The sequence below is a fragment of the Sander vitreus genome, chromosome 21 (assembly GCF_031162955.1).
Source record: "Sander vitreus isolate 19-12246 chromosome 21, sanVit1, whole genome shotgun sequence".
Lineage (NCBI taxonomy): Eukaryota > Metazoa > Chordata > Actinopteri > Perciformes > Percidae > Sander > Sander vitreus.
The window spans coordinates 14,094,616-14,120,456 of NC_135875.1; the positions used below are offsets into that span (position 1 = coordinate 14,094,616).

The 25,841-nt window shown below is 42.4% G+C and overlaps 2 protein-coding genes across 3 annotated transcripts in view; both read right to left on the reverse strand.

Annotated features, from left to right (window-relative positions):
- Window positions 1-736: 736 nt before the first annotated feature.
- On the reverse strand, window positions 737-8,234 carry mazb (MYC-associated zinc finger protein b (purine-binding transcription factor)). Of its 2 annotated transcripts, none has more exons than XM_078279118.1 (7): window positions 7,165-8,234; window positions 6,831-6,981; window positions 5,473-5,897; window positions 4,657-4,904; window positions 4,471-4,534; window positions 3,637-3,808; window positions 737-3,043 (listed from the first exon to the last, which is right to left on the reverse strand). In XM_078279118.1, the coding sequence occupies exons 1-7, from the start codon at window positions 7,195-7,197 to the stop codon at window positions 2,700-2,702; spliced, it is 1,437 nt and encodes a 478-aa protein (XP_078135244.1). In that variant the 5' UTR covers window positions 7,198-8,234; the 3' UTR covers window positions 737-2,699. The 2 variants fall into 2 exon arrangements, with proteins under 2 accessions (XP_078135244.1, XP_078135243.1); XM_078279117.1 differs by having other exon boundaries at window positions 6,786-6,981.
- Window positions 8,235-11,615: 3,381 nt separating this feature from the next.
- Window positions 11,616-25,841, reverse strand: part of taok2b (TAO kinase 2b) — a 31,795-nt gene continuing 17,569 nt past the window's right edge. The window contains exons 12-21 of the mRNA XM_078278632.1: window positions 24,882-25,088; window positions 24,237-24,306; window positions 24,047-24,176; window positions 23,647-23,824; window positions 23,169-23,297; window positions 22,664-22,867; window positions 22,244-22,483; window positions 16,950-17,162; window positions 14,507-14,689; window positions 11,616-13,950 (exon numbers count right to left, since the gene is read on the reverse strand). Of these exons, the coding sequence (XP_078134758.1) occupies window positions 13,012-13,950; window positions 14,507-14,689; window positions 16,950-17,162; window positions 22,244-22,483; window positions 22,664-22,867; window positions 23,169-23,297; window positions 23,647-23,824; window positions 24,047-24,176; window positions 24,237-24,306; window positions 24,882-25,088 (2,493 nt within the window). The 3' untranslated portion in view covers window positions 11,616-13,011. The remainder of the gene's footprint in view (window positions 13,951-14,506; window positions 14,690-16,949; window positions 17,163-22,243; window positions 22,484-22,663; window positions 22,868-23,168; window positions 23,298-23,646; window positions 23,825-24,046; window positions 24,177-24,236; window positions 24,307-24,881; window positions 25,089-25,841) is intronic.

A 25,841-nucleotide genomic window follows, 5' to 3' on the forward strand; every position in this document is an offset into this window, starting at 1 on the left:
AAGCAGGTCGAAGTGCTACATAAATACTAGAAAGAATCAAAACGCTCAATCCACAGAAAAATGCACAAAGCCTGTATTCAGAAACACCATGCCCCTACAGTGCGTTACAGTCATTCCCCGGCTGCAATGACAGTGCAGAGACTCAGAGAGCGCAGATGTGCAAGACCCGGAAATGCTGACCAATCCGAGCAGAATGGGCTTTTTCGGGAAGAGGGCTTAAAGAGACAGGCGCTAAAACGGCGAGTTTCAGACAGAGGTACAGGTATATTCAGACAGACAGTTTGAGAAAATAATGATTTTTTTTTTAAACATTTAATCATGTAAGCGTTCCAGTAGAAACCCAAAATACAAGTAGGAACCTGAAAATGAGCATATTATGGGACCTTTAATCACTGGATTAAAGTGATGTATGAACAATAAACTTATTTCATAGCTAGGTTTTGGTCAACCTACCTTTCTCAGGCATTTCTTGATGGAAACAATTGAGTACATTTATCATAAGTGTTGTGCAGCAGCTGATCTTCGCATCTAGAAATAAGCCTCTCCTCTGATAATCACCATTGATTTTTTGAGATCGCTGGGAAACTTTCCGATGACTTCTGTTGTAGCTGTGCAAGAATTAGGTCGATGTAAAGTCATGTTGTCATGGGAAAGTTTCCACTAAGGGTTACCGATGACAGTTAACAAGGCAAACATGGCTGTGTAGTAGGTGAACAGATCAGCACACAAAACAATGCCCGTTTACTCTTTTTACTTTAAATTGTCCAAATTACAAAATAATAACATGATCTCTACTTGATCTACAAAATAACATAATATTTATGACTGTATTAAGCATCATAATTTTTTTTGCTCTAACAACCTTTTAGACATGCATACTGTTGAGAAATATAAAAATATAAATACATCCCATTAATATTCTTAATGAATCCATGACTAAGATTTGAAATATTTCATCATCAAAGAATTAAAATGCAGTTGAGTACGATAAGGCATTAAGATGTATCAAAAGAGCTGTACAGAATCCTAGAGTAGAGGTATTATTTTTTTTTCTTAGTGTGATGGAGAAAACCCTAAAATTAATTTTTTAATAAATCAATACTTTTCTCAACAGGAAGAACACATTTCCAAAGAAAAAAAAATAAAAGGAAGAAAGGAACAACTCTACAAATTGCAAGGTAACATAACACAAAACCAAAAAAGCACTCCAGTACAAAACCAGGATTTGTTTACAGCATACCAAGTGGTGTTGTCAAACTTCCATTGTACTTATGACTTTATAAGCCCTTTCGACACCACATCACTCACATAATAACTCAAAGCAACCAAAGATATCCAACGTACAAGTGACCATTCTTCATGTGAATAATGTAGAACGATAATGACTTGCGTTCAGAGCATTAATGTGCTATACAGAGTTAAATGACTAAATCTAATGCATAAGTTTCACTCATTGGACTGGTACATAGAGAAAAACAAAAGGACTATGGCAATGACACATACAATCAAATTAATGGCCAACAATGTTAAAAATGTTCTGAATAAAATCAACACTCACAAATATTATTGTTTACAGCCAACTAACTTGGTGAAACTGCTAAAAGTTTCATTTGTCATGACAGCTCCCTAACAATAAGCATGACTGAGCTCACTTATTTTCATGCAGAAAGGTAGTTTTCTGGTGCAAGAATTGCCATGTCAGAAGCTGAAGTGTTGATTAACAGTTATGTTTCTTTTTTTTCTTCTCTTTTTTTACGGCCAGACCCAGAGAGGAAGACTCAGAGCAAGAAAATCCAAGAAATCTCAAACCGACTTTGATCCTCGCTGAATCAAACAATAACGATTTAAGGTGCTTGACACTCCTGAACGCAACTCCATTCTTATCTCTGTACCTTTTAGGAAACAAATGAACAAGTACATCCCACAATTCCAGACTGACCACAACACGTATGGCCGTCTGCCCTGATCAATAAACAGCCCTCTAGAAACTTCATAAACTGGCATGACACCTTTGCAAAATAAAATGTTGATTTTTGTTTTGTGAACAAACAAGCCAACATGCTAGCTGAGCCCTGACTTACACACCCAAACACACACAACTTCCCTTCTAATGTGTTTATTCGTTAACGTTTTCTGAGAGCTATTCTCCCCCTACTACTTCTTAACGCAAGCCATTTGGATTCTTAGTAAGTGAGCTGCAAAGTGGAGGTAAGATCAGAGCTGGTGTGAGATATACAGTACTTGGTGCACTTACAGAAAGCAGCCAATGCCAGGGTTGAAGGGAGGGACAGAGAGAGAGAGAGGGCAGAGAGGGGAGAGTAATACAGTAGATGCTCACAATACCACAGTTTCATTGGAGTCTTAAATGCACGAGTGCATTCAGGAATATTTGGACAACACATCCATGTTTGTCGTAAGTGTCAATGAACCTGCTGCAGCCACAAAGGTCCCTCCTTCCATGACATCATTGCTCGATTAATACAGCTTCCTTTTCTCCGATGCTCCAGCTTTGCAGCTCTGAGGTGAAACTGCCCTTGAATGCTAACTGGAGTTAATCTCCTCCACCTTTTAATCCTAACCTTACCTATAAATGGGGACATTACAAAACTGAAACCAGATCATCATCTACACTTAACTTTAACCTTCTCCAACCTTGCCCCGTTAAGGGAGTGAGGTTATTATTGCTGAGCTCTCTACTGCTAACTGTGTGACTGTGGTGCTGCGATGCTAGAGCAGTCTGTGACGAGCAGGTCAACCACCGTGTTACCAGTGACATACACAGTAGGCGATGTCACCATGTTGCTAAGGGAGACAGAGCTGCTGGCAGCCACATTAGAGGTGATGGGGCTTGGGGCACCCTGGCTGTTGCCATGGGTGCCCATGTGCCCCTGGAGCTGGGTGGGTGTTTTGCAGTGGACTCCGCACAAGTGGCAGACGAGTATGCCACCAGAGGATGTGCCGCCGAAGCCGCCTGGACTGTCCTTCCACTCCTGGCCATGGTGCTTCTGGGCATGGACACGAAGGTATGTCAGGGTGGTGAAGCCTGATGGAGGAGAGCCAAGACGGGAGGAAAGAGTGGAAATGACAGTTATGTCAATGAGAGACAGTCGTCAACATTACAACAAGTGATTAAAACTGACCTCTGAAGGAAAAGCTCTCAAAATGTGGCTGTGGTGAAATAGCATCTCATCATATCATAAACAGAAATAACCTCGCTCTCTTACACAAAGCTACAAGAGGTTGAAATTACAGGTTGAACACGGTATGTGTGCCTGCATTACTTTAAAATATTCTTTATTTATATGCACTTAAACCTGCCACTTTTTACACATCCCACAGATATGAAGCAACAATATTCACACTCTGTTTTGGTCTCCACCCACTCCTGAGGGAAATATCTGGCACTTAAGCTGCTATTTGCAGTTTACTGCTAGCTAGTCAGCAGTGGTTTTATCAGAGCTTTGTCATTGAGAACAGCTGCCCGCTGCGGCTGGAAATGACTGAAACAGTTAAGTCGTAGACCGAAAAACCAAAACAATAAGCAGAAAGATGCTTTAAAGATCCATAGAGCTGAGGACAACTGCAGAGATGAGGATAACTTTCTTAGTCATGACAGACGCTTTAATGTAAACTTACTGCGGTTACAGAGATGGCAAGCATGGTGCTGTGACTGGTTGTGCACCCTCATGTGATCTGTGATGTAAGCCGCAGACAGGAGCTTGCCACAGATGTGGCAGGGGACCTTCTCTTCATGGCGAATCATATGTGCACGCAAACGATCCTTTGTGGCAAAGCTGGACTCACAGGTCTGAAAAAAGATGCAATCGACAAGTGATTATACAGAAGTATAAAAAAGCAAAAACCTATGCATACGTATGTGCTCTTAGTTTGAAAAACTTAAAAATGTACGCACAAAAATAAATTTAAATTTTATTTATAACATTTTCAGTTTCACACCTTGTCACCTTGTAGCCATTACAGTTATTAAATAACATGAGCCAGTGTTTAGGACCCAATTTTAAGATCTACAACTCTTTATGGAAAACAACCTCATATATGTATGTAATATATGCACACACACATATACTGTACAGTACGTGATGAAGGATGTTTGTCATGCTTATTTAAATATCAGGCTTTGAGCTGCTGCATGTAAACATAATAATTACAGTCCAATTAGAGTGAGACACCCGGTGCAGATTCTCTGTTTCAAAAAGGCATGTACTTTATCCAGATCCGTTTCCATGGTAATATTCACAATGTTCATTTACTCATGTCAACGGATATTATTATAAGGCAGCTGAAGACAGATAAAAGCGCAGTTATGTACAAGAAGACCTTGGCCTTGAGTCACCTGGAATGTGGTGCATCATATAAACATGGTCATTGTTAACCTGAATTAACGAAAAAAAAAAAAAAGATGCTTTGTACAGCCAACAGGTGAGGATGTAGGTCATAAACATGACGCACCGGGCATTTGAAGGGTCGCTCCGAGGAGTGCACCTGTCTGACATGACTGTTTAGATGGTCAGGCCTCGGGAGAGAAAGAGTCAACATGTTAGGACAGGTAACGCTTTAGGTTTTCACGCTCAAAGCAAAAGGTGTGAGAATTTGTGTGAAATGTCAGGAAAAAGACAAACTGTTCCACAGTGTCACCTGGAGAAAGCCTTGCCACAGTGGGGGCAGACATAGGGTTTTTCCACACCACCTTGGTGGGAGCGCACGTGGTGACTCATGCGGTCCTTCCTCTTGAAGCGCTGCTGGCAGATGGGACAGGAGAACGGCTTCTCGTCTGAGTGGGACAGGCGGTGGCGGTTGAGGTGGTAAACGTCGCGGAAAGCCTTCCCACATGTCTCGCAGGCGTGGTTCTTCCTCACCGGGTTTGGGTTGGGATTTGCAGGTCTCTGAGGCAAAACAGACAAGCAGGTGAACACACTAAAGAGTTAAGATGGAAAGTAGAATTACAGTTATATGCACAAAATGAAAGACATTTGTTGAAACCATGCAAATGCACACATATTTCTGCCTGATTTGGACCAAAATTGAACTTTCAACAATGCACGCAAACATTTCTGACAGTTGATTCGCATGTTAGATTAACTACCTCCCGCTGGATTTTAAGTCTTTATCTGCTTTCACACTGCTTGTGTTATTGAGAACATGCAGGGGAGCAGGGGAGCGTGGGGGGTGGTGGGGCTTCTAGCACGTTGTTTCTCAAAGTGGGGACCAGTGCCAAACGCTGGGATGGAATTCACTGCTCCCTGAACTGATTACTGCACATAAAAGTTTTGTAGATTTGAACACACAGGAGAGTTTCTGTCAAATACAAAGCAGGTGACACACAGTAACTGCTTGCGAGTCCCAAACAGTAAAAAAGGTGGCTTAACCATCCCTGTGGCCAGGCAGCTTAAGAAACAACATGCTTGAAGGTTTGGGGTTGACGACAGCCATCTCCACAAGGCCCTGACCCACCTGTACTGTCGCCCCTGTGGCCATGACGACAGCAGCAGGAGGCGGAGCATGGGGGTTAACACTAGCCATTACGTTAGCCATGGCAACCCCTTCACCATCCTGACTACCCAGGGGAGGCTGCTGGCCCCCCGCCAACACGCCGGGAGGGGCGAGAGGGGGAGGTGCAGAGAGGTGTAGCAGGGAGAGGGGAACAGTGGGCCTCTCCACCCTCCCTCCAGCCCCCACCGCCATCACCGACGGGGCGGCCATCGCCACCTGGCCGGCTGCTCCCTCCTTTGCCCCCTCCGCCTGCTCTCTGGCCCTGTCCTTCATGCGTACCCCAGTGTGGACCGACTGGTGCCGCCGCAGGTTGTAGTTGTTCTTGAACTGCTTGTTGCAGATGGCACAGATGTGGGGCATGCGGGCCGGCCGAGACACAGACTTCACTGGACCAGAGGGAGGCGGGAGGAAATACAGAAAGAAAGAAAGTTGTTAATTTAAAAAACAGTGATTTTGTATTTTTAAATATGTCATTTATAATATTAGGTAAAAGTAATGTCTAGTAGGTTTAGAGCGTAATCGACCGGTTATCCATATTCAAGATAGTGTCAAGTGATTATGTGTCTGTAAACACAACAAAAAGCAAAGTGAACGTCTATAAAACATCTTCCCAGTAAACCGTGAGAAATGCCCTTCACCGGAGCTCAAGGTGACATCTCCATGTTGCTTGTTTTGTCTGACCAACAGTCCAAAAATATTCAGTTTACTGCCATAGAACTTAGAAGGCAACAAAAACTAGCAGATGTTTACATTTGAGACACTGAAAGCTAGGAACTTTTGGCATTTTTGCCTAAAAAATGACTTACATTATCCAAATAGTTTTTTCTGTCAAGCGATTAATCGACTAATTGTTTGTGCTCCAGTCATACATTGTAGCTCTACTAAGCAGTAAGACTAAGTCTAGTTATGTAACTTATCAAATAATTTAAAAAGTTGTATTTCTAAATGTGTGGCAAAGTAAAAGTGATGATCAGATCTTAAATAGGGTTTAATAAAAATCATATCATACCACCTTTATTTAACAAAGAAATACTGAGAAACATTGAGATGATGAATGTGTCCAGATATCCCAATATTAATGTATTAAATCTGAATTGATCTTATACCATTTAAGCAATTGTAATGCAATTTTTAAATATTGGGCACTTGAAATAAAACAAATATTCTGTCTTTTCACCTGCAAATCACCAAATTCACTGGGTTTTTTAATCACCTGACTGACCTTAATACTGGCACTCAATAATGCAAATGAGAATTAAGTGTAATGGATTTACTGTTGTCAGCTCCAGAGGTGTAGGATGCAGTGCAGTGTCCCTCACCAGGCAGGGGTTCCTCACTAAGAGCAGCAGTGTCCACAGTTGAAGGAGGCTGTGCTATGTGCTCTGTGGGTGGGGTTTGGGGAGAACTCGTATGCACTGGCATGAGCTCTGATTGGAGGCTCCCCTCCACTTGGTTTTGGGTGGGAGTATTCTGGAGAAGCAAGTAGAAGGCCATCACCAAATGTAAACACAAGTCACAGCATTATCTTGAGGTGCTACATTGAAATACGAGATGTGAGGACTGTAGGACTGCTGGACACACACTGTGAGAAAATGCGCGCAGTAAAAATGAGAGCAGAAAAAGAGGCCAGTAATGCCTACTCAACAAGCCTACCTGGAAGAGAAAATTGCTCCAAGCAGCATCCATTTTGCAGCACAGCGATGGAGATTATAAAGTCAGCTCCTGATTGAGGTCGAGGAGGGCAGCCTTTGCATGGTTTTGATCGGCCCACCGGTGATTAAGGCGCAAACAGTCGCCTGTTCTGCAGCAAAAACGACGGGCTTCTGGATTTTCTTCAGAAACGTGAATAAAGTCGTCTGCAAAAATATGTTTTTCTCATTGAGGTAGCCTAATGCTGTCAATTAAAATGCACGCAGCTGTTGACTAACGCGGGCTGCAGTAGACAGTAGTGTAACAGGCCAGGTCCAATATCGGCCTGTTTCTCTTTTCACTTTGGTTTCTAACTTTAATTCACTCAACACTAATCTTACTCAAACGCAATATCGCGCAACAAAACTGCTTTCAAAAAACAGAACAAAAATCGTATATTACAGTATCACACTTTCGCATTAAACATAAACCATTCTACCTGAAATAAATGCCTTTTTACGCAAGAGAACAAATATGGGTTATAACACACGTATCTGGTAGCACAGCAGGTCATGCTTTGTTTTTAATTTATGAATCTATTTTTCCGATTTCTCTCAATAGGCCAATCGGGTGTTTGTCGAAGCCTCGTTGTTGGTTTCAAGCCCTGACCCCGGCGAGCGGCGCTCTCGCCGGGCCGCAGCCTATCGCTCCACCTCGGCCGTTCAGCTGCGAGGATGTCATCTTTCTTTTTTTATCGCCCGCTCTCCCTCCTCCCTCCCTGTCTCTTTCTTCCTTTTCTTTTTTAATTCCTCTTTCTTCTCCCCCTCCTCTCCTTTTCTCGCACCGCTATGTCCCACTTGCTCTTAAAGGGATAGGGTTTCCTCTTTGGACACCCCCCTCTCATTTCCGCCTCCCTCGGCGTGGCCTATCCTCTCCCCTTCCTTTCTGGGTATGTCGGCCGACAAAAAAATGCACCACAGTAGTGTTCTCCTTCCCCGGGCCAGCTGGAACAGATCTCATGCACCGCAGAAAACAGCCAGAAAGGCTTTCCATTAACGGCGAGATGACAGACGCATCTTAAAGGGCAGTGCGCGCAGATCCTCCCAGTCGGCCTATAATAATGATGTCACAGTCAGAAATATTACACAGGACGAATAGCAGCTCAGGATGCACACACAATAGATGAGAATTATTGTGCATAAATACAGATAAACTGCCCGTTTAAGAAAATATATATAGCCTACAAATATACATATTGTTTATAATACATGGTATTCTTAACTATATATATATATATATATACCTCCAAGTTTGGGGAATTTATAATAATAAACTAAATTAGTATTGTTATGAAATCAGTGTCTTTTGAGTAGCTGAGGGTAAAAGCTGACATGTGACATGAGGTGGTGTGTTTGTGTGATGCTGATAAGCCAGATTCGCAGGTCTGTGGGGAAGGATGAGGTGAATGGTTGAGGAGATCGCAGAGAGCCTCAAATGGACGGCTGCTCACCAGCAAGGGGGTAAGCTTGTCCTCGGACCGCGAACCTCCTATGGCGCCATTTTGATGCTAATAAGCCATCACCTCCCGTTAGCATTCCATTGACAGCCATTCATTTTGGCGTCACTTTGACAGCGAATAACTTTACATCTGAAGCGTTTAAAGACTCTATTTGTCCGTTGTTTATTTCTAAAGAAACACGACAATGTATAAAAGGCTCCATTACCTTGTACCTCACGTTATGGCTCCGTAGCAGACGTTTTTGTAAAAATAGGCTAACGTTTGTGTCATAACCACGTGACTTACTGTCGCATAGTACAGGAATTACCGTATAGTACAGGAGAATGTCGCAGGCAGTTTTGACTTACATTAGCTGTTTAAGTTTAATTACTAATGTTAACTAGCATTTTAGTTAGCAATAATTAGCCTGTGTCCATGTTATCTCCTTACATATACCTACGCTCTCCGTCTCTGCAAGATTGGGAATGATTGAGATTTCTCTTGGCACAGCTACCAGAAGACTTCCAACTTTCAGACACGTTGCTCACGGCACATTTACGTCGTCTCTCTCAGTTGGAGGCTGTGCAGGAACGCTCAGCCATCACCAGAAAAGTGCTTCTAATGGCCTTCACTGGTCTCCGTCCAGAGCAACGGGATCTGTTGGTCCATACTTATATACTGTCTGTGCTCACCAGATGCTACCACATGGAGAACACTATTAAAGCAACACCAAAGCACTTTTCCTCTTCGGTCCCCCTACAGGTTGGAAGTGGTATTGTCCATTACCGTTCTTATTCGAACTACAGATCCGCTACCCAATCTGGCAAACTTGCATAGTGTGGTTTTAGCAGATAGAGGGCCGCAAAGCGAATGCAGAAGTGCCGTTCACCCTGTTACGAGTTGATGAACCACTGAAACGATTTTGGAAAAATTATTTTAAGGTTCAAAAGAATCTTTGGTGTTGCTTTAAAGACAAAGACAAAACGTGTTTTCCCACAACACTTGTAAATACACCTTTTAAAACCTGAACTACAACAATGAGGAAGAGCGGGGCTGGCCCGGTGAAGACACCGACCGAGCGGACCCAAAGCTACTATATGCCGTGGTCACCGGGGCAAGCAGTCATTTTCAGACGCAAAACCATGCAGGTTCTGGGTGAGTCAGTTTAACATAGCACAAACCCCTCTAGAAGTAGGAACATACACTCATCCAGGCAAGTTAGTCTCATTCTCACGTTGAACGCAACATGTAGGGGGTTAATGTTACCAGCTAGGTTAACCTTTAGCAGCTGTGTGCCTTTGTGTAACGCGCCCCTCAGGTTAGCATTGGCTGATTGTAACATATGCATTAATGAATAAGACAAAATGATAATTGATTAAGTCATTTTTAGTTAAAATCTCTCATATTTACTGGTTCCAGCTTCTTAAATGTGAATATTGATTGATTTTTTAAAGATTGTAAACTGAATGTATTTGGGGTTTTGGCTGTTAGACAATTTTTTTAAAATTATATTATTTATTATGTTTTACTACTTTGACATTTTATGGACCAAATAGAAAATAATTGGGAATATTTATCAATATTTAAAATAACCTAGGCCCGTAACTAACAATTCTTTTTGTCCTTTTCATTTTCTTTATTAATCATTTGGTCCATAACATTTTTCAAAAATAGTTCAAAACATGTCCTTTATAATTTTCCAAAGCCCAGGTTGACATATTTATAATTATGACACATTAACATCATTAACCAGAGGATATATTTAAGTTCAATAAAACCACCAAATATTCACAACTGAGAAACTGGAGCAGATTGATCGACTAATCGAATGACTGACTAGTTCCAGCCATGTAATAAACATCCCAATGAAAATGCCATCTGAGTAAAGTACATCAACTCAAGACTCAAGTTAATGTGTTGATATCAATTTATTATCTTTTTTTTAATTACTTTTTAAAGCACCCCATTTCTTTTCCAATACATGTGTTGAACCTTCTTCCTCGCTTGGAATAACTTGAATAGCACCCCCCTCCCCTCCCGCCCCCGAAAACTCTGCAAAACACAGATGAGCCTGTGTTGCTTCTTTGTCTTCATCTTTTATCCGGGCACGATGCAGGAACTGAGACTCCCTGCTCTCGAACAACAACCCGTCTAAAAACACTACCACACAGATTTCCCCTCGACACAAATGCCGTCCTGAAACCCGCCAGTCTTAGTTTATATACTGTAAGGAGTTTATGCATGCACTGAGATTCCAACCGAGCATAAAGTAGAAGGTTACACAGGGAATTGTCTTTAGCTGGTGTTTCTGAGTTGTACAAACAGCAGGGTGATTATCTTTTCTCCATTTAAAAGAATAAAAACAAAAGTCCAGTTATTTCTGATCTTTAAGTAAACGAACCTTCAGAAACATCCCCGTGAAAACACTGATTGGTGTCTTTATCTGTGAGGACGGGATGCTGCGGTCACTGCTGCTGTGCTGGCACAAGAGGGTGCACATTCACAGCAGCTCAGTCGTCACCCATCCTCTCACTACTTCTTCTTCTTCACGCACCAGTTGCATGCTGGACACTTCAGCAGTAAGATTGGGATTGTGCACGTCTCTCTTCCTCTCTTTTTCTCCAGGCTTCCTTTAAGAGCATCTGTGTGGAAACTTATTCCTACACTAAAGAACAAAAAAAATCAAAAATAACCAGCATTTACATTCCAGTGCCCAATTGTAAAAACATTTGTTCTTCTCTTTTTTTTTTTTTTTTTTCCATGAGAGTCCAGAGGAGGAGGTCAGAGATCATGTGATTAGTGGGGGTGTTGCTGCTGTAGGAGTGTCTTTTAAAATTCAATAGTTTTGTCTATAGAAATGTGGCAATATAACTAGACTTTACTGCTCGACACACATACATGAATCATTAACAATTATTAATAATCCCTTATTAATAATCATTAATACCTTGAACACACACCATACCTGACAACAGTATTTTTATCTTTTACAGTCAAAAGTGGGCCCTTTTCTAATTTGCCAGAAAAAATGTGAACATGATTACAACAACATTTACATCAGGATTAGTTATGGTAATATCGACACCTAGAAAATGCAGTAGAAGTTGTCGCTCTAAATCTTGAATTCAATACTCATTTGAATATATCAAAATTACTATTATTATCTTTGTTACTCTATAAAACCAATGACTTGTTTTTGTTTTAAATATTCCCATAAATATGTACAGTAAAGATTAAAAATGTGGGACACGTGATCTTCAATGCCAGTGAAACTTGGACAGGTACAGTACGTTTCAAATGTGGTTTGGTCATGTTTACAAATGGTTTTTTTTTCGTACATCTATCTCATGCATTGGAGTGACTCCCATAGACACTTATGTTGTTTGGATACTCAATATGTCATGGATGCCAGAAAGCTTTTTTGTATTTTTACATGTCCTCACAAATGTTTCTCCTCATCCCAGCTGCATTTTTTAAAAGAATTTTTCAGTCTCTTGCCTTTACAAACATTCTGTTTTTAAATCATCTTGCAGTCATCAAATACAATTTTTGATGGCACGACATCCCTTTAAGAACCCCTTAAAGGCATTGGTGACGTTCCAAGCAACTTGTTTTTGTGTTTTTGTTATAATACACTTAAAAAAAACAAAAAAAACAATAAAACATCAACAGTTAAATCAATAAAAAGTGTTTTCCAATCCCCCAGCAGGCTGGAGACTAAAGTAACCCATCTTATGTGATTCTCCCCCTTTTTCTTTTCTGGAGCCACAGTTACGAGTGCTTGCTAGATATACCTGGACACTACAGACTACATACAAGTACATATGCAATGCAAAAAAAACCCCATCTTTTTTTCCTCCCCCTATCCTCTCTCTTTCTCCATTCCAGCATAGAACATCATAGAAGAAGACATGGCTGCGGTCCCCTCTCTCTGCAGCCCTGGGAGAAAAAAAAGGCAAAATATCCCTCCTTTCACATTTCCTATTTCACTTTTATACAGGCAGTAACAAAGATAAAAACATTAAACACAAACTTCTTTAAAAAAAAAAAAAATCTATTATCACCTAGTGGTATTACAGGTGGTTACATTCCTCCCTGTGAGAATGGGAGAACACCTCTCTACCCACCCTGAGTCTAAAGGAGCAGGATGCAGCTCAATAATGTCAGTTTGTCCTCTCTTTGCCTTACTGTGCGTTGAGAGGAAAGGGTGATATCCCTAAATCCTCTGCATTTCAGCTGAGTAGCTTTTCTGAGAGTAGAGATCAGTCCTAGGAAGGACACAAGGCAAGGTGGCAAGCTGAGAGTATTGAGATGCAACCTGTGAAAGCTACCTTCCTAAATCACTCCCACCCTTCATGCTACCACCCTGCCTTTTAAGAGTAGGAGAGGTGGGAGCCGTTAGAGATGTGCGAAGTGACTGAGGTGCTTCGGCTCAAGACGCCGTCGCTGCCCCCGGCTCCTCCAGGCCCTCCGCCGGAAGCCGTCCTCCTCAGAGGTTGGGGGCTGTTCCTCAGGGCCAACAAGCTGGGGGCACCGCGCACACCCAGCCCGCCGCCGGAGTAGATCCCCCCCTGCGAGGAGGAGGAGGAAGAGGAAGAGGAGGACGGGCCGGAGATGGAGGGAGGGGCAGGCGGTGGGGGAGGTAGCATGGCCAGGGACTGAGAGGAGGAGCGTGAGGGCAGGTGATGGGAGAAGGGCAGGGGGTGTGGGTGGGCCAGGTCGCCGCCAGAGCCTCGCACTCCAGCCCACTCCCGCTCCCTCTCCTTCTCCCGCTCCCTCTCTCTATCTCGCTCCCGCTCGCGGTAGAGCTGTGGCGTGCTCTGGTGGTGGTAGTGCTGGGGCAGGTGGTGGCGTTGGTGGTGGGAGGAAGAAGAGGAGGAGGAGGAGGAAGAGGAGGCGGAGGAACGGGACGAGTGGTGCACCTCCCTCCCGTCTCTGCCCAGCCCCAGGGCCATTCCCAGGGCATGGGAGGAAGAGGAAGACTCGCTCCTGCGGTCCCCTGCTCCACTGCTGCTACCGATGCCGCTGCTGCTGCTGCTGTTGTGGCTGCGGCGGGAGTGCTGCTGCGGGGGCACGCTCTGGGGGTGCATGCCGTGGCTCCAGTGGCCGGCGGAGCGGGAGCTGGGGGGCGGGATGTTGGAGTAGCCCTGCATGGGGTAGGCCTCACTGGGGATGCCCGTCAGTGCCATGTTGCTGAAGCCCAGACGCAAGCTCTCAGAGTCGAAGGACTCGATCTCGCTGGCCTGCCGCTCCAGGAGGGTGCGGATGCGTTCTGACCGCTCATTCTGCAGGGACAGCATCTCTTCCTCGATCTAGGAAAAGAGCAGGGGAATACACATGAAAACACAATGTCATTTGTCTTTAAATTGTAGCATTATTAAAAGGTGTTTCAATATTTTATCTGAATCCAAGATTCAAGATTTTGGATTTGCAAACATGAAACTCTTCGGGAACTCGTTTTAATTACTGCAAATCACGAGAGTGAAAGTTCATTCTCGACAAAAACAATCTCACCACAAGTTAGGGTCTGTTTGGAGCTCTTGATCAAATCACACAATCTTTATTAGCAGATGGAAAGTGTAAATCCTTAAAGTGTAACCCCTAACCCGCTGGGGAAGACCGTGTGATAGACTGAAGGCTCCAGAACAGCTACTGAAAGGACCTTGTGGTGAAAACCATTATTAAAAGGTGCGGTTGTTGTAAGTCAATTGTAGAAGTCTCAACATAGGACAGCAAAAAGTTATATTGTTACCTTTCAGTTTACAATCTTCTTTGCAAGCCCAACTGGATTCCTTAAAACTCACCAGAGGCTTTTACTACATTTTAAGGAGCTTTGCTTTCATAGAAGTGATTGCCAAAGACTCTAACCCTCTGCTCCAGCAGGGCGCGACGGATGGACACCCTCTGTTCCAGGTCCTTGACTTCTCGATCGTGTTGCGTGTCGGTGTGGATCTTGATCTTGCTCTGGTAGGCGTTAAGCAGCTCCAGCTCCTGCTGCAGCTGCATCCGCAGCACTTTGTACTCCGCTTCCTGGGTCTCATCCAATCGCAGCTAAGAGACCGAAAAGAAAAAGGGAAATGGCATGAAAAATGAATTTGGCACGATTGTATGGGCAAAACATTGTGCTTTAGTGTTGAGGAAAAGTTTAGAGGGCTGCGAATGCAAAGAAACAAGCGGGAGATGCACAAGAGAGAGGAAAAGGATCAGGAGTGTTGAGTTTTGTTAAATCAGTGTTTTGTCCGGGTCACTCAAGTTTGATCAGTCTGGGCCTGTATATGCTCCATTCAATGGTAGGAAGTGAAACATCAAATTAAGTGTAGCTGTAACTAATTAAAATCACAACCACAACCTATGGATCCCAGGAAGAATAGTTAATACGTTAACTAATGGGGATCCTAAATAAAATAAAAAAAATATATTAATTACAAACTTCAGTGCATATTTTACTAAATGTATCACTGTAGGTGGGTTTGTGAATAGGATATAAAGCGTTGTACTGACTATTCAGATATCAGTTATCTAAATAAATCAGTATATGACAAAATGTTGCACAGCAGTTGAACTACTTTGACCTGTGTGTGTGTCTGTGTGTGTGTGTGTGTGTGTGTGTGTGTGTGTGTGTGTGTGATGTCTGGCTCCAGGGAACCGATTAAATTTTGATTCAAAAGACATTCTTTGTTTAAAAAAAGTTTTTCTGACCTAAGGATTGAGTTTAATCAGTGAGTGGGAAACCTTCCCACTGAGACTTTAACCACAGCATGAGTACATGTGCGGACAGACAAGGGCAGCAGGGATTTGGCTTACTGGGCTGACGTGGCATGCTGCCATGTGAGGTAATTAAGGTGTTCCCTTCAATGACATTGAACCAGACATTTTGTTATGTCCCGTCATCTTCCTACTATGTTTCATTCATTTTAAAGCCTGGGATTTGTGTGTGAGTGAGTCCCATGCTTTGAGGGCAGTGGAGTTTAGAGTGGGGGCGGGGGCTGAAGCTTATATTTGACTATTTAAAAAGCAAAACCCTCCTAAGTAGTGGTGGAATGTAACTAAGTACATTTACTTAGTACTGTACTGTAAGTGTAAGTATTTTAATGATAATTGTTTCAGGTGTTATACATTTCATGGTTCCAGCTTCTCAAATGTGAGGATTTGCTTCTTTTCATTGTTATAATTTCAATAATTTTTTGTTTGCTTGTTTGTTTATTTATTACTGTTACAGGGGACATTTTTCTGCATTGAGTACTTTTACTTTGGATAATTTAAGCTCATTTTCCTGATTATACTTGCATACTTTTGCTTAAGTAAACAAAACACAAACTGACAAAATGATGGTAAATATAAATTAGGTTAAAGTGCTCATATTATGCTCATGTTCCAAGTTCATAATTGTATTTAGAGGTTATATCAGAATAGGTTTATGTGGTTTAATTTTCAATAAACACCATATTTTTGTTGTACTGCACATTGCTGCAGCTCCTCTTTTCACCCTGTGTGTTGAGCTCTCTGTTTTAGCTACAGAGTGAGGTATCTCACTTCTGTTCCATCTTTGTTGGGAGTCGCACATGCGCAGTAGCTAGGTAAGCACTGCTAGCTAGTCAGTTGCAGAGTATGAGGGCGTGCTACGCTAGCAGCTAGGTGAGCATTATAACGTGTTACAAAGTGACGCACGTTCGTCACAGAAGTAAAGGCTGGACTACAACAGAGCTGTTTGGAGCAGTTAGTGAACAGTGTTTTGGGCTTTTTCACTTTGGAAGCCTATTACATACACAGAAACGAAAACACCAAAAAGCATAATATGAGCACTTTAAATCAAAATAACTCGTTTGACTGTATTGTAGTTTTGTTATGATGCAGAATAAAGTAAAGGCAATTAGTAAAACAAATGTCCCGCTATTTAAAAAGATAATGTTTAATCCCTACGGACTATAAAGATCCACATCTACTATTCTCATCTCAAACTGACATTATGGTTCAACGAGCTCTAGTTAATGTAATTGTGAAGTGGAAAACAAAGCCTCGGTACAGAGACATGATTGAACCTCAAACACATCTTTCTTTCTTTAACATTTATCCTCTGAACTAAGATCTAACATTTTCAAATCCGAGAAATTCAGGTAAAAGTACATTTGGAGGACTGTAGGGGAAACAGGGTGGAGATCACCACTGAGGTACCAGGAGGAGGCTTGTTGGCGGGCAGCATGGCAGGCAGGTAGGCAGGTGGGCAGGCGGGTAGGCCAGCCCCCCGCGCCAGGGACAGCACTGGTGTTGTTGTGCGAGTGTGAAATGAATGACGTCTCCTTGCCTTACTCACAGCCTGTGTCGACAGCATATCATTGATGGAGTGGTCATACTGCTCGGCCAGGATGGCCAGCTTACGAGTCTGCTCGTCCTTCAGCCGCTTCAGCACAGCCTTGTGATCTGACTTGGGTGTGTTCTCCAGCAGGTGGTTGCGCAGGGCCTTGTACTGACGGGTTTGGATCTTACAGGTGTCCTGGAACTGACGCTTAATCTGCAGCTCCTTGGACTGGAGGAGAGAGGACAGAGAAGGAAGCAGCTGGGCTAAAGTGCTCCTGTGCTTTTATAAATGAACATGGAGATGGATGTTAAACAGAAAATCACTGGGAAAAAGACATTTTGTAACGACTTGCTATCAATTTTGTTAGCAAAATGCTGACACGACTGATGGTAAACATGTAATTTTAAAAAGTATAAATACTGTACCTGTCAAATGTTGAATCTTTGACAGTGACAGCATCACGGGAAAATGACTCAGGCCCACTCATTTAGTACACGTCATTTTGGCATTGTTATTGGATGCCTGACCAATCTTGCGGAATTATTACTAAATAGTATAATAATTATTTTCAATTGTGGAGTAGTATACTTAATTTCAAATTAAAAGAACTGTGCTCATTTTATAAGAGTTACATTCATACAGTGATTGATACAATACCATTAAATTCTTATTTGTGCATTTTTTGTCCACTTTCCAGTGGCGGACAATATGTTCGTGTCTGTAGAAATCGGTTTGCATGACTACTGTAGATTTATGCAACAAAAAATGTTTTAAACTTTGTGATTATAAATGGATGCAATTATTTTATTGCAATGAAGGCCACTTTCAGTCACTGCCTTTAATACAATTCCTAATTATGTAAGGACAAGTAAATGGAATGTTTGTGGAAAGGTATTTTCTTACATTTAATTAAAGAGGTTGACTTATAGCTATGCAGATGTGCATTTGTCAGGTGATAATTATTGAACGGGGCTGTTTAAACCCAATGTTCAGAAATATGTCAGATGTAAACAAACCTACAATTTCAGAAAACGGTAATAACAAAAATGTGATTAATCTGCATTGACATCTAAAGTAAAAAAACAGCCAAAGAAAGTTTTTTGAAAAAATAAATAGGTTACAATATTATTTAACCTTTTTGTGCAAGTTATAATCATTAATAATGAATGTTTATATTTTAAAATATTCAGACACACCTGTGTGATGACTTAGTTTGTTCCTTTCATGCACTTTAAATTAAACTTGTGATTCGGCACATGAGACGTGGATTCAAATAACACATCCTTCTTGTATGAGGCCTATAATGATTATATACCCATCAGTTAACATCCCTAAACATATTTAAACCTTATTGAATTAGAAATACTACTAAACAAAGTCACAGAACATTATGTTAGGCACCACAGACAATAGCAGAGATAAAATGTGTGATACAGGAGGAATGATGATCAACAAAATGATAAAAGGATCTTTCAATACAATAAGATTGGCTTAAAAAAAATCATAAAAAGTAAACAAATGAAGACAGCGTGCAAATAATGGAAACAAAAATCATAAAAACAAACAAGACAATGATTTCCACACAAAATAATTTATTTTGTTGTGTAAAGAAAAAAAAAAAAAAATCTGGAAGTATGACAAAATATTTTGCTGTTTGCGAGCACACAGCCATACAGTACGCCAACACTCATGCAGCTAAAAATGAGAATAAAAGGACAACAAAATGGCTGCCAAACCGGATGCAGTACTAGTCTTATAAATAAAATATAAAAGAAAAAAACTCAAGGTGATATAACTCTGTAGAAATGGTGTCACAACAAAACAGATTACAAACATGTAAACATACACTGAGGAACAGGAAATAACTGATACTGGAACACACATTTAAAATCAATGGCAAATAAGTTACATTCAAATAAAACAATGTTCTTAAAAAAGATAGACTTCCCCAAAAAGTGCCCTACTTTTTGTCATCCGCCTGGGTCAAATACAGTCAAGATACAAGTTTTCCTACTCAATATTCCTCCATGTAAATGGCTTAATGTCCTCCTTCTGTGACATACAGCACAGGGCACTTTTCCCTACATAATTAGCATTTATAGGCACTAATGCATTTTACTCATCTTAACCAGATTTCCCTTGCAAACATGCACATTTTACAACGCTTATACTCTCAAATAGATGTATGTGACAACTGCACATTTCTCTTAAACTTCATTCAATTAATGTCAAGTTTTCTTTTTGGTCCAGCTGAAGTAATCCATTAAGCAAAAACAGTGGAAAAAATGCCAAACATTCTCTGGTTCCAGCTCCTCAATTCAGAGGATTTGTTGTTGTTCCCCGTCATGTATCAAAGTAAACTAAATATCTTTGGGTTTTGGACTTTTGGTTGTGCAAAACAAGATATTGGAAGACATCCTTATCTTTTTTGATGTTTCATAGACTAAACTTTTAATGATCGTTAAAGTGATCTGTTCTCCCACTTTTTTTTTTTTTTTTTTCCTTCTTTTTAAATCGTCTTTGGGACAGTGCAAAATGAAACAGATGTCTGCTATTAGTGGATATCTTCTTTTCATATGATGGTGATCTGCTTAAACTTTCACATTCAGTAGTTGCATCAATCTTTGGACTTATTTTCTGATTATATATGTCTCAAATGATTGTCTATATGGCTTCATATAAATTAAGCTACATTAAAAATATTAAATAGGTTTTTATTAAATTATACTTTCCCTACTCCAAAGTATATCCTGCTTTCGTATGTTTCCATTATAAATTTCAGATACGTGACTTCACAAGAGATATTAACATTTGTGCAAACAGTTGTAACTAGGCACTCAACTGCTGCACATTTAAAAGGAATATTATGGGGGAAATATCTGAATGTTTACATGGTAAATCATAACAAGAGTATTGCAAAAAGGGCAATAATAATAATAGTATATCTAACTAGAATCTGAAAGATGATTTTACCAGCTGTAAATAATATCCAATGATGTGTTAACATGAAACAATTGAGCTGGACAGGCTTATTATTCCAGCTAAATGGCCCCAAACTTTAGATGTAAGACCTTCCGCTAACTTTTTCCCACTTGGACTTTTAAACAGAGAAACTACACTTCTCAGCGATATCAAATGTCCTACAGTGGTCCCACATCTTTCTGTTCAGCTGTTAATTGCACTTTTATACCGACTGAGGGCTAGTGTTCAGGGTGGTGTTAGTGAAATCAAAGTTTTTTTTCACAGTATTCCACTTTGGGGGGTGAAATTATAGCCATGAAGCTATGCAACACTGTAATATTTGTTCTAAGCACTGAGACAACAGTGCACCCTCTCAAATAAGACCACTATAAAGAAAAAACAAAAGATTGCACAAAACCGGTCTTAAAAATAACCATAAAAATATTTGTCTTACAAATTAAGAGCAAAATAATGAAATAAAATAAAAAATAAAAAAAATAAAAAAACTTTTACAAAAAGCACAATAACGAAAACTTCACTGGGTTTGGTACAGTAACAAATGGTTCAGCTGCATGTTTACGTTTGCAGGGCTCACTGAATCAACAGTACGGCTTGTGTACACACATGTACGATGTACGCCTGTTTGGAAAAGCTTCTTTAAGAAATGTGACCACAAACCGTTTGGGGAGTTATGCAACAAGAGAGACATGTAGGCCCAAATCAAAAAGACACACAAACGATGGTTGAACAATGGAACAAAGAGCATGATCACACTCACAGACACTCCCACACTACCAGCATGTTTCACACTCTTTCCTTCAATTTGTCTCACACTCTTGCTATCTCCACGGCCGAATTTTCCTCCTGACAAACCTTCCAGATGATGTTCGCCTCAACCCACACTCCCACTTCGCCTCTTCACGGAACAACCTCTCTTGCCTCCTCTGTCTCTCCCTCTCTCTCCCCCTCCTCTCCCTCTGTCTCCTCTCTCTGACCTCCCTGGGCAGCAGTCGGGGCAGCCTGCTTGGGTTTTCCTTCTTCAAGAGGCCCAGAGTCTGGAGTTTGATCCAGACACTGAGCGGAAGCTTTTTAAGGAGCTTTCCAGCAAGTTTTAGCACTACGGAGTTAGCCAGGTCTGCCAGGACCCCGAGGGGGCGTCTACTGAAACGCTTCACCCAGAGGAGGCCCTTGGCCAAGGGAGAGGTGTTACTGCAGCGAGCCTGATACTCTAAAGGCAAGCTCTTTAGGGGGACTGGGATTTTGGACTGGCGCCCACCCCAGTTGCGCCCTGCTTTGGGAAACATCTCATAGAGGTTACGCTCAGCCATGCCGCCCAGGACTGACTGGCACATAGCAAACAGGGGCCGAGGCAGGCGGAAAAGGACGCGCATGCAGAGGCGGTTGACTTTGCGGGGTGCGTACTGGAGGAAGTCGCGGGCCGGCCTGACAATCAGCACCACCACCAAGTAGAGAGAGAGGAAAAGGGAGGGAGAGCTGAGGAAGGAGGCTGAAATCAAAATCATGGGGATGTAATAAATCCCCAAACTGAGGGCGAGTCCTAAACTGAAGAGGCCGTTGGCCCAGAGGCTGAGCGACAGGTATGTGGAGAGAGAAAGAGAGCAGCATGAACGAAGGAAGAGGTACGAGAAGAAGAGCGCCAAGAAGGCAAGCTCCGCGGAAAGAAGAACAGAGGCCACCGAGGGCAGAGGAGGTGAGCGACGGAGGGAGAGGAGGAAGATGGAGAGTAGCAGCAAAGTGAGGTTGGAGGGCTGGGCAGCAGCGGAGAGGGAGAGGAGGAGGCAGATGGCGTGAGAGAAGAGTGAAGGGAAAGAAGTCTGGGTGGGGGGAGGGGGAGGAGGGGAAGTGATGGGTTCGGGGTCCAGCTCCTCTGCAGCATCAGGGAAGTAAAACTCAGACAGCTCATCGATCACTCGGTCACGGAGTCTTCTTTTTTCTGGAGACAGGGACGAGATGAACTCTGACGGACAACCGTCAGCCACGCCCCTGCCCTCTTCTTCCTCGTCATCAGTGTCGACCTGTGCAGTTTTACTGGGATCATCCTCGTACTCCCACTGCACTCCTTCTACTTCCCTCACTACTGTCCCCTCTTCACTGACTTTCCACTCCTCCCTCTCATTCTCATCTTCTCCCTTTGTTATATTGTTGTCATCGAACTCAACTTTCCTTTTAACCACAGGGGCACTCGCACACATTTCATCATCTTCCAATACTGCTCCATCAAGCTCATTCTCACCGTCATGCATCTCCCTCCCCTTTTCGAACTCGCCATCCCCCTCCCCCTCTACTCCTACCACCACCGCCTCGCTGTCCTCTCCCTCCTCACTCACTTTGAGGCTCTTGGGCTGCTGGCGGACCTCCACGGCGTGTTTCTGACGCAGCTCCTGTTCACGCCTCTTGTTATACTCCATCTGGTTAGTGAGCTCCGTCTGGTGCTGCGTGCGGATCAGGTCGGCCCGCGTACGCTGCACCAAACCCAGCTGGCGGAACTCCAGCTCCTGGGTGGACTCGTGGTGACGTAGAAGCATTGCACACTCCAGGTCCTTCAGAGTCTGCTTCTTGTTCAGGTCCTAGAGAAGAATAGAAGATGATAAAGAGGCAGGAAGGATATTGTAATATCGTGAGGAGAGGAATATTACGGAATATATTGAATCCTACTGGACTGATGGCTGCTTAAAATAGGTTTTAGGAGAACTGAATTGCTGATCCAACATTGACACGCCATTTTAATTAAAAAAAAAAAAAGGTACCTCTCGGAGCAGGTCTTGCTCCAGGTTGTGGCGTGCCAACAGCATCTTCCTCTTGTACTGACGACACTGTAGCTCATAATACTGCCTCTGCCGCCGCAGCAGGCCTGCCTCTTCCTCGGCCTGCAGCTGCTGCAGACACTCCTTCTGATGCACCAACCACTCTTGTTTCTCTCGCTTTGGTGTTGACTGGTTCTCATTCAGTTCCTGGAGTGGAAATAAATGAAAGGCAATGAACAGAAAGTACAGTAGTGTTAGCTGAATGGGCTGAAAGATCAATGCTGCTTGTATAGTGTTAGTATGACGTAGGGTTCATTTTAGTTTAAGTCATTTTAATGGTAAAAATAAATGAATAGAAGTTAAATTCTTGTTGAGATAAATTGGAATGTGCCATTAGTAGCTGGTCGAGCTGATCAACAGCTGTACAACAGGAACTGTGTTTCTATCTATAATTCTCACAGAGATACTTTTGTGGTTGTCAGCTGACTGGTGAAAAACCTAGAAGCACCTCTTTGAGCTGCTCCTTGCGTTGTCGATACTGCCGTTTCTGGGACTCCAGCAGACCCGTCAACTCCTTCTTTTGCTGGCCCAGTATGTGCTGCTGGAACTTCTTCTCCTCAGTCAGAACAGCCTTTGTCTGAAAAAAAAACAATCTCATTACCATCAGAGCTTTTAAGATAAAAATATGGAATATTCACTATATATCAGGTAGCTGTTAGGGATTTTTCTAACGACTAATTTGTATAAACGGAGGTTTAATCTTAGACTAGTCTAAAAGTAAGAAGAATTAGCAACTCAATAACCAAATTGCTGCTGAAATCAATATGTCCCAGGTGTCCACTCCGGGCGGCAGTTAGGAATGCGCCTCACAAACCCGGTGTGGGGTGTAATATTTGATGAAATGCTTCTTGACATGTCTGCATCTCGTATTCATCCAACCCTCCGTTCTCCTCTCACTATGGGTCACTCACCCTCCACCAGCTCACCTCCTTCTCAAGGATAGCCTGGTGTTTCTTGGAGAGCTTTTCTCCCTCCATTGAGAAGCTGTTCCTCTGATTCTCCAGCTCTTTGTCCAGTCTCAGCTGGTGCTCGTCCATCTCTGCCTTCAGCTTGTTCTCCAGGCCCATCAGCTGCTTCTGGTGCTGCCGGCGCATTCGCTTGTACCTGTGAGGAGATGCAGAGCATGGAGTTAGATAGAAGGAAGGTAAGCCCTCTGATTCGCTTATTTCAAACAAGGTTTTCACTGAAGGTTTTATTTGTTCTCTAAAATTTACTGGAAAGCCTTTTCACACTGAAAGTATGATTAGGAGCTACACAAATAAACTTGAAACGTGTTGGCTTTGTCTTCCTTTTGTAGCAATAAATGGCACGTATGTGTCACCTTACCCAGACATCTGCTCTCTCAGGGCCGAGCCCTGCTCATGTTCCTGGATCTGACGAGTGACGAGCGAGGCTGTCCTAATGGTGGCAAAATGGTCTCTGCCTCGACGACGCCTCCCTCCTCCTCCTCCTCCTCCTCCACCTCCTCCTCCTCCTCCCCCCCCTCCTCCTCCGCTGCCTCCCCCTCCACCGCCACCTGCAGACAATGCTTCTCGTAGTGGGTCAACCTCTGGCTGATAGGGATCATCGTAGATGTTGTCATGGCTCTACATAGCGAAGATAGAGCAAAAGAGGAAAGAGAAGCGAGGCAAAGGATTTATAAAGACAAGTTTGTGGTGGTTTAGGATTAAGGATAGATATTTTCCACTGACTAGTTGTTTAGCTAAATGTCATCCTAGTATTAAATATCAAATACAGGGGACATTAACTTCATTTGGGGCGTTGGCTCAGTGAAGATTCACTCAGCCCACCAAAACCTGAAGCTTCGGCTGTTGTGCTGCGTTTTGATTTTCTGCTTCTACTCTGTAGGTGGCAACGCATGTGCATGTGTAAAATTGGCCTGACAACAAGTTTGTCCAACTCCAGTATTTAAGTAAGACAAAATGCTAAAAATAAGTAAAAGGGTTATGCTTCCAATACCTTTACAGAATTTACTCACTGATGATTGTATGCACCTTAAAACAATTTTTTATTTCTATTATGATGATATAAGTCTTAGGAAAAGGCTCTTTGTGAAACAGATGGACATGGTGCAGAATGTGTCAAAGAGAGTTTTGGGAGGGACAGGACTCTCACACTCCTCAACATGACCGCCCACAGACAGGAAAACATTTTGACTGACCAGGGGCTTGTGCAGGACGGAGCTGTTAGAGGTGACGGTGTGCTCTCCCTCCTGCATCATGGCCATCTCCCCGCTGTCGTCAGAGCCGTCTGCCAGGCTGTTGACTGAGCTGCTCTGGGAGCTGGCACTGATTGACATGGATGGCAAAGAGTGGGAGCTCTCCATGCTGTTGACTGTGCCGGTGCGCAGCATATACTGCTCCACATCCTTACGGTAAAGAAAAAGAGGACGTTTTGTCAGGTGGTACAAGTGTTTTGACCAGTTTATAGCGTACACAAATGTGCTTATCCTATGAAAACCCTTCTGAGCAGACACACAGTAAATATGAAACAAACTAACAGTGAGACACAGGCCTACACTATAAAAGTGCAGCCCCACATTCTTAGAATTCCTTCATTTCCTTTTTTGGGGGAACAACCAACTGGAATTAAATGTTGATGCAAACAAAGGCCTTTGTATATATATATATATATATATATATATATATATATATATATATATATATATATATATATATATATATATATATATATATATATATATTCACACGTACAAAACCAGCTTTTTTTTGCAAGCTTCATTTTTAAGGTAGCTCATTTTGTTTAACTAGAATCCCACAAACTTTAGGGTTACTACAGGAACTCCGTTATGAAGTTTCTTGTGAGTTTCTGAAGGTTTGGAGAGATTTCCAATCTCACATTTACAACAAAATGTGAAGTAATGAGTGTGTTTTCAAGAGTCCTTGTGTCATACTCGGGGTTAGCAGGAAATGCGACACAATGACCAACTTTGAGGCACACAAACGGTTTTCACTTCAAAAATCACACCCACCCAAAAATCAGACCACTCAAAGCACTGTAATGTTTAAAGTAGAGAAGTCCCTAGGCAACCGTAAGAATCAATATCGGTGCTGATCTGGGCATATTTTAAAGTATCTGTTAAAATAAAGCGGAACACGTT

What these genes read in the sequence shown, in the direction of transcription:
- mazb (XM_078279117.1), bottom strand. Translation starts at nt 7,197, where the DNA reads ATGGATGCTGCTTGGAGCAATTTTCTCTTCCAG. An exon ending in CCACAGGGGCGACAGTACAG is followed by an intron (nt 4,905 to 5,472) that starts GTGGGTCAGGGC and finishes GTTTTGCCTCAG; the next exon opens with AGACCTGCAAATCCCAACCC. An exon ending in TTGCCATCTCTGTAACCGCA is followed by an intron (nt 3,044 to 3,636) that starts GTAAGTTTACAT and finishes CTCCTCCATCAG; the next exon opens with GCTTCACCACCCTGACATAC.